This window comes from Protobothrops mucrosquamatus, unplaced genomic scaffold (assembly GCF_001527695.2).
Source record: "Protobothrops mucrosquamatus isolate PMUCROS unplaced genomic scaffold, P.Mucros_1.0 scaffold_178, whole genome shotgun sequence".
In the NCBI taxonomy this organism is placed as follows: Eukaryota; Metazoa; Chordata; class Lepidosauria; order Squamata; family Viperidae; genus Protobothrops; species Protobothrops mucrosquamatus.
The window spans coordinates 340,028-348,847 of NW_015386254.1; the positions used below are offsets into that span (position 1 = coordinate 340,028).

The window sequence follows — 8,820 nt, forward strand, 5'->3', positions numbered from 1 at the left end:
TCGGAAAGATGAAAGGCCGAGTCAACCTTGAAGATTGAACTCCTGGCAGTGAGCTGAATTAGCCTGCAATGCGGTATAACCACTGCGCCACCACGGCTCCTAAATATATCAAATAGATATTACATTGTACTATTTTGGGGGGGGGGGCAAAGGATTAGCAAGAAAAAAATCGTTTTTAAATGTTTTTCATGCACAATTGTTTATAATCTATCGGTAAAAAGCAGGTGACAGTAACAACCGAAACTAACTGAAGAAAAGGTTTCAGTTCCTCCTAACATAAACTGCCCAGATTGAAAGCAGACAATAGGATCAATCTGATTGTGCCATTAATACATATAACCTGCGTGTGTGTGTGTGTCTTTTTTAGGGCTGAGACAATCACCAGCCCACCTTCATCCGACTGGTTTTGTGTCTCATGTCTCCTGGTTTCTAGTGGGCTGCCTTAACCATTACACCAGTGGCTGCATTTGCCATGTTAGAAACCTTGAAAGGGGCTTTCTAATTCTCTACAGACCAAGTGAAAAAGTTTCCAACATTCAAATCTTTGCTTATCCTTCTTTTTGGTCTAATACAGGGGTGTCAATCTCAATTTCATTGAGGGCCGCATCAGCATTGCGGTTGCCCTCGAGGGGCCAGGTGGGTGTGGCCAGGGTGGGTGCGGCCTACTGGGTGGGCATGGAGTGGGTGTGGCCTACTGGGTGGGCATGGCCAGTTCTACATCATTCGCATCAAGGGTGCCTATGGGGGCCTGGGCAGGAGTGGGACAGATCTGAGGGTCTCTGGCAGAAGGGGGTGGGACTGGGGCAAGCGCCAAGGCATGGTCCATTTCTTCACAAAGGGTGACACCTCCCCAGCATGCACCCAGGGGGCGGGGCTGATGCAGCAGGGGCTGGTTCCTCGCTGTTTCTAGACGACCTTGTGGAGCTAAGACTGAATGCGTTTCAGCATAGATGGCCACCACAAAATTGTACATTGGCTCCCGGCCGGCCTGGGCCAGGGCCAAGGCAGTGGGGGCCGTTCCCTCACTGTTTCCAGGATGGCTTCGTGGGCCACATCCGGCCCCCGGGCCTTGTGTTTGACATGTCTGGTCTAATACAATCTCCTTTAACTTTGTGCTCTTCCGATGTGATATATTTTGTTTCCCCTGCCTATGCTGGCTAGGGACGATAGGAACTATGGTCGAACATTCGAGACGATAGTGGAAAGCTGGCCTAACAGGTTATGGAATAAAACAAACACATCTCAGACTTGAGGACTTTCATTGTCCTTGTTTAATGAAGCCCAAAGGAGAATTGTCTTTTCTATAGAACAAGTCTGTTCTGTAAACAATTTCTTTGCTCTTCAGATTTCTATTTTACCCGTCTCCAAGATCTCAAGGGAAGCTTATAGAATGGGGCTGTCCCTTTATTTCATCCTCATAGTACAGTCCTGGAGGTTAGATAAACGACTGGCCTAAAATTAGCTGCTAAAAATATGGTGAAGGGTGAGCCTCGATCTTGGTCTTCAGTTTTTTAATACAACATCTTAAACATCGTAAATAGCACAATCCAAAGCATGCCAATTGCATGGTATTTCATCATGTGATAGGCCACATTCTAAAGAATGCATTGACTGAGAATAGAATTAAGAGGCTTCAGATGTTCTTGAGGTAGGGACATCACATGTCACAAAAGCAATGCTATCAATAGAACTTGAAGATCATTGAATTTCTTTTCTGAGGAAAATAGGAGAAACCTCAAATGGGGGCAATAAGTAGGTAGAGTTGCATCAGTTAGAGATCCCAATATTCAGACTACTGTGGTAACAGAACAGTCTATAGTGAAGAGATCTTATCCTATTTTGCAATGTCTTAGAAGTCTATATCCAAAAATATTCTGCAAACATACTTGGCATATGACATATAGAGTAAAACAGGACAATCTCAAGTGAATCATTTGATTTTAAAAAATGCTGGAGAGAAAAGAATAATTTTATGGCAGAGAGTCTCTACTGCTATTATAAAATCAAGCCAATTTGTTTCAGAATCAAATGACACTTGTCAGAATGTGGGTTGGCCAAGGTTGTAATTTTCCATTCTTAACTTTAGCTTTTATGTTTGATCTAGAGAGATAAGCAATGTGAGGCTTCATGTCATGTCGTGTTTAGCTCGCTATTCAAAGGCCTCTTTAACAGAAAACATAGTACAGTTTATTATGTTGATGCGGAGTACAAGACTTCTGTTTGTTAAACAGGTTTGGTTACAAAACAAAAACAAAATCTTCAAGCACAATAAAAAACCCTGGCTGCACCCAAATATGCCTAATATTGGCTGATTTGCTTTGCATAACTGCCCCACCCTTGCAGACCTCTCAAAAACAGTTGTGACGTATCGCAATTCTTTTTGCATTGCAGGCAATGGGGTGGGCATGGCTTCAGTATGATGAAACCGGCCCATGGGCCAGCAGTTTGACACCCCTGCTCTACAGCATTTTTTTCAGAGTTTCCCGTTCCTTTATTATGGCTAGTAACCCAGTGAAGAATGAGTGTGACATGTAGACTACTTGGTCAGTATTCAAATGACTTTCAATATGGTGCCACCATAAAAGACACCGACAGGCAGCTTCACTTAAAAACCTAATCCCCCTCAACACCCCAAACGGTGCCCTATTTAATACATTATACATTTTAATAAGCTATTAAATCTTGCAGGGCATCCAGGCAACAGGTTTTAAACTTTTCTGCATATAAAAATCTACAAACAGTACAACACCCCAAGATAATTTGCTTTTAAAGTAAGCATCTTTATTTTAACTTAAACTTGCTCTAACAGCAAGTTTAGTTAGTTTTCCAGTGATGCAAAGCACTGGGAAATTCATTGACCCAAAATGTAGACCAAATTTGAGAATGTATGCCACATGGTATAACTTAATTTCCATTGAAGGTGGGTTTGTGCTCTTTATATGGAAACGACTTCTTACTCAGGATTATACAGATTCTACAGGTCAAACACAGAGCTAGCTACCTGGATGTGACATTAACACTTTCTTATCCACATCTACTTATCCACATCAATTTTAATGTTTACTCCTAAGTAAATATAATAGCACAAGCTGTGCTGCATATTTTTTGGTATAAAAACAGGGACTTTTATAAAGTTGCAGCCCATACCACTGAAACAGTTGACAGAACAAGCTTAACATTAATCAGAAGCTCAAAAGATGGGTAGCATTGTAACCGGGAATCCAAACATGGGCTGAGTGTGTGAAAATTAATAGAAATGAGCTACCCTTTGGATCCACAACCAAAAAGGTGTTTCGCATTTGGCGCATTGTTAATGCCTCCTTAAAGAAACCATATCCACACCCACTCTGAAGCACATTTTCACCTTTGGATTGAGATCAGAGCCATCGTTTTATTTATAAGGGAACTCTGCTTGCTTTGTGTATTTTGTTAATTTTTTTTTCTCAAAACATACTGCAGCACAACTGGAAATAAGTAGACCTAATCATTTTATTGGGTGTGAGTTATAACATTAAGAACAGAAGCAAATTTTTACAATTATGGAAATATTAAGAGATAAATCAAAGAAGCATGCACAAGTGTTGAGGGTAAGAGTCTCTTTGCAACATTCATGGGTGGTTTTTAGTTCTCATTGTCACTTTCTCCCAGAGTGTGCTTGTCAAAAAGATATTCTGCCATTCCAGATTTTGGTGCTCCCATCTTGCGCAAGTTGGTCACGTGGTCACCCAGCTCTTTGATGGATTTAACTTGTTCATCCAAATAGTGAGTTTCAATGAAGTCACATAACTAGAAGACAAAAGCAGTATTACAAACCTATTCTCTCTTCCTAGAGGAGTACAAGGTTTTTACAAATAAGAAAAACACAAATTAAAAAAAACAAATTACTAAACTCAACCAATGCTATTTAAAATTTCCATCTCCATCATCCCAAAGAAAGCCAATTTGCCTAGAAAACATATACCTAGATGCATGGGCAGCAAAATAGTAGAACTTGATCCTTTCAAGTATGAAAGCAAACACTAAGTCTCTTATTTATATTACCTCAGGACACAGTGAAGACCCATTCGTTCGATATTCTAATTCTTTAGTGAAATTTAAATCAATACTTTTCCACTTGCAAATTTAAAGAAATACAGATAGTCCTTGACTTATATCCATTTGTTTAGTGACTATTCAGATTTACAGCAATGAAAAAGTGACTTATGAGCATTTTTCATACTTACAATCACTGCAATCACGTAACCAAAATTTGGACATTTGGTAACTGGCATGTATTTTATGACAGTTACAGGGTTATGTGATCACCTTTTACAACAAGCAAAGTCAATGGGGAAGCCAACTTCACTTAATAAATTGTTACTAAATTAACAACTGCAATGATTCACATAACTATGGCAAGAAAGGTCATAAAATGGAGCAAAACTCATTTACGTATCTTGCTTAGCAATGGAAATTTGGAAGTCAATTGTGGTGGTAAGTCAATTGGTCAAGGACTACCTATAGTTTACAAAAAAGTCAAAGATACATTGTTTTTAACACCAGCCAAAGACATTATATAGAGCAAGTATGACTTACGTGAGGGTCATTTTTGTCAGTTGCTAGCTTGTGTAGATCCAGTAGTGACTGATTTACATTCTTTTCCAAGTGCAAAGCACACTCCATGGCTGTCAGTCCATTCTCCCAGTCATCACGATCCGGTTTCTACAAAAATAATATTTTTGAAGCTGAACCACTGGAATCAGAATGATTATAACACCATAATGGTATTTCACAACCACTAGTTGATATAGCGAAAGAAGGGCTACTCAAGCCAGCATCTTTTAGCTTTATCACTTGTTTTCCAAGTTGCAAGACCAAATGTTTTAATATCACTATTTTTCCAGCTGCTGAATCTGGAATGAAACAGCATCATTGATTGAAATAACTTTACAAAACAAGCCTCCATGAGCTTGTGCTACCACCAACTGCTGCAATCTTTCCACTCCTCCACCTCAGAACCTAACAACTTGGAGATCAAAGAGGAGATCAACTGGCTTAGTAGTGTCTGAAAGATCAGAAGATGCAAGTTTGATGTAGACAAACTGCAGACTTCCAAATATTGCTGTTACAATTTCTAGCAATCTTTGTTGGCACACCAACTGGACTACAATTCAATAGCAGGATTATCTTCCCCTTGTTTGAAGATATTTTCACTAGAGTTAGGTTCCTTTTAATAAAATAGCTCCTTCAGCTTCACCGGTTGCCCACAAACATGATAGGGATTTTTTTTTTTTGCCTTTTAGGACACAGGCAATCTAACTTCAAACACTTTATAGATTTATTAAATAGATTATTTGTCCTGTGCAAGGACTACAGAATCAGCTAAAACAAAAGAAGTTTAAATACATTCTTGTACATTTTAGCCTCGTTATCAGTACACAGGAGACAAACATATATGTCCACGCTCTTCCCAGAGATCTTCAAGTTTACTATCTAGAAGAAATTCTGTGCACCGAAATGTGGGCCGAAATATAAATTTGGAGGAGTGGGAAAGATTATGGAACATAAACTGTAAACTGACACTATCAACTACATACAGGGGAGAACCAATATAAAATGATTTACAGATGGCATTTAACACCGGCGAGATTGGCCAAAATGTATAAAAACATAGACCCGAAGTGTTGGAAATGTAAAATCAGAGAAGGAACATTTTATCATATGTGGTGGCTGTGTCCTAAAGCAAAAAACTATTGGGAATGAATAAGAGATTGGATACAGGAGATAACTGAGGTACAAATTGACTTTAAACCGGAATTATTTCTTTTGGGCATAATAAATTTAAAGATTGAAAAACAACTCCAACACATCATTATACACATATTGACTGCAGCTCGTATAGCACACGCGCAATGTTGGAAGAGTGAAAATACACCCACAAATGACATGATTATGTACAAAATCTTGGAATACGCAGAAATGAATAAACTCACGTTAGAATTAAAAGGCAAGGAGACAACAGAATTTTATGAAATTTGGAATAAATGTTATAATTGGCTAGAACAGAGAAAGAAAAAGATATAACTATTGATGTAAATAAAATGTAAATAAGATGTAAATAATGGTTAAAATGTACAACACTGTTCTGTTAAAAGAAAAGATTTATGTTTATGTAAAAAAAAGAGATTCTTGGAGAATTTTTAATAAAAATTCTCATATATATAAAAAAAAGAAACTCTGTGCACATCAGCATATCAAGTCCCCTGCAAGGTCTAAAGGCTATGGGGACATATCACAGCCAGTATATAGCTCATACAGACTCTTGATCTATGAAATCTGATCATGGATAGAGATAAGCCATGGGGGTAAGCTTTTTTGTCATTTGTCAGGGAGGTGTGCTAATACCCTATTGTGTGTGTGTGTGTGTGCGTGTGTGTGTTCTCAAAACCATGGTGATCAAGACAAGATAGCCACAGTAGCCACATTCAGTAAGTATACAGGAGCCACTTTAGATTAGCATTTTTAGCAGAGAACAAATTCAGAGTTTCTAATAAGAGCTTCTTGCACACCAAAAGCATTCTAGGTAAAGCAATATAGTTCTTGCCACTTTTTCCACATCTGTTTTGATCACAAAATGAAACATTTTGCTCACATATCCTCCTGAACTAATTTAAGTCATATCTGTTAATTATGTGGTTTCTTGTAGTCAAACTTAGATTCAAGAGACATCATTCTCAATTTCTCTATAGAGCTCCAAACAGAAAGCAGCAATATTTCACCTATCACAATCCTGCCATCTCATCTCCGCTGGTACAACCTACCTTGATATCATGTAAGAAGATGCGGCCACCTCTCTTGTTCTGCAGCTTCATGAGTTTCTCTGCATGTTCACGCTCCTCGCGAGACTGGTGCAAGAAGTACTTGGCAAAGTTCTTCAGGGCCACATCATCACGGTCAAAATAATAAGACTGAAAATCAAAATCCTTGCATTAGGACAGTCATTTATTCATGCTTAATCCATCAGTTTGTATTTTCCTAAGACAACCAACTGTTAGCAGAATCCATAGGACATATGACATAAATTTCACCCCTTTGGGGCAGGCAATGTCACACAGAGGTGGGAAAAAAGGCAGAACTTGTATTACTTCTGATGCAATCTAACTCCCTTACCTCTGTGGAGATGTTGCTTATTACTAGACAATTAGACTGCCCAAGTGGTTATACAATATGAAGTGCTGATACTTCTGTGAAACTGGCATTTAAGATCAAATCATCAAATTTTCTATATATCATACAGCAGCAACAGGACCCAAAAACTACCTCCAAATCAAGATAGCTAGATCACTACAACAAAGAACTCTTTTGCTAACTGAGCATGTTTAACCATTCCAGATTCTTAATTAAGGATAGGAATCAATTATTTGGATAAATATTGGTAAATGTACCTTGCAAAAAAAATTACACAGTATTTTTTAAAGAAAATACCATCCACTCACTCTGATCCCATTTCTCTAGGACTGAATTATACTGCTCACAAAAATAAAGGGAACATTTTACCATGGAACTGAAGGGGTTTGCGTTCCCTTTATTTTTTGTGAGTATATCATTTCAGTTATACAGCAAGCTTCAGGGAAGGCTACCGAAATCCCTTCAATTTTAAGAAGGCAGCAGAGGCCAGAGTTAACCTCTCATGCAGCATGGTTATTTACAACAGTCTTAGGGTTGAACGACGGGAGAGTGTACGTTAAGTTGTAGGCATTGGTTTGGTAAAATAGTTTACGGAAAATGATCTTAGTTTGTGTGAGCAAATTGTCGTGTCACGCCTTCAGGTATAAGTATCTTATACCCCCCTCTCATGTTTCAGTTATCCCAACGGTCCAGACGAAGGTTTTTTATCGCCTGTTCGCCCCCCCCCCCGTTAAGTAGTAAAAAAAGTAGACTGTACAGCTTTAGATTACATACCATTTCATCATAAAGCTTTTGAATAAAACAGTGGTTCTCAACCTTTTTAATCCCGCGACCCCAACCGGTCGTAAGTCGAGGACTAAACCGGTCGTAAGTCGAGGACTACCCAACTGGTGGTAAGTCGAGGACTTTCCTTGCCCGGGAGCGCCGCGCATGCGTGGTTCCGCCCCCTGCGCCGGCCGAGGCGTAGCTGGCAAGCGGCAGAGACGGAGCAGGCCGACCACCAGCTGGCCCAGCCCAAGGGAGGTAAGGCACCCGCCGGAAAAGGGGAAACAAAATGGCGGACAAAAAAAATGGCAAACAAAAAAAATGGCGGACAGCCTTGCTTGGCGACCCCCGTGAAATGGTCGATCGACCCCAAATGGGGTCCCGACCCACAGGTTGAGAACCACTGGAATAAAAAAATGTCCACTATTTTGTGGAAAAAAAAATAGAGAACATAATGTGAAAAAAGTGGACTGTCCACTCAAATAGTGGACACCTGGCAACCCTAATAAGTCAATTAAAGCGCAATCACATTTTGCCAGAGAGAGAGAGAGAGGGAGAGAGGGAGAGAGAGCACAGCAGGCACGGCTGCTCATAAACAAGTTGCGTCACCTCTCCCGCAACCCAGAGGCGTCAGAATCAGGGCCAAGAGAGATTCCTCCGCCCGTGGCGTAGTCAAGTCTACAAACCTTGAAGTCAAACTCGTCACGCCTGTTACATTAAATAAAAAAAAAAGGCGCCCTGGCTTCCACTTCTAGGCTCGGCCGAGCATTACAATTTATTTATTTTTTTAAAAAGGTAGCCTAGGCCTAAGGGAAACGTCTTCTGAATCGAAGAATCGTATGCGGGAGCCACGCCAGTTGATGATAGAAAGAGGGGGGGGGGGGGGTT

General features: G+C 39.9%; 1 protein-coding gene across 1 annotated transcript; it reads right to left on the reverse strand.

Annotated features, from left to right (window-relative positions):
* Positions 1–3,471: 3,471 nt before the first annotated feature.
* LOC107294351 (ferritin heavy chain) lies at positions 3,472–6,947 on the reverse strand (the record flags this gene model as incomplete). Its single annotated transcript, XM_015823586.1, is given in 3 exon segments — positions 3,472–3,786; positions 4,576–4,701; positions 6,801–6,947. Coding segments are annotated over 3 exon segments (438 nt in total), but the record flags the coding sequence as incomplete, so codon positions are not given.
* Positions 6,948–8,820: the final 1,873 nt, after the last annotated feature.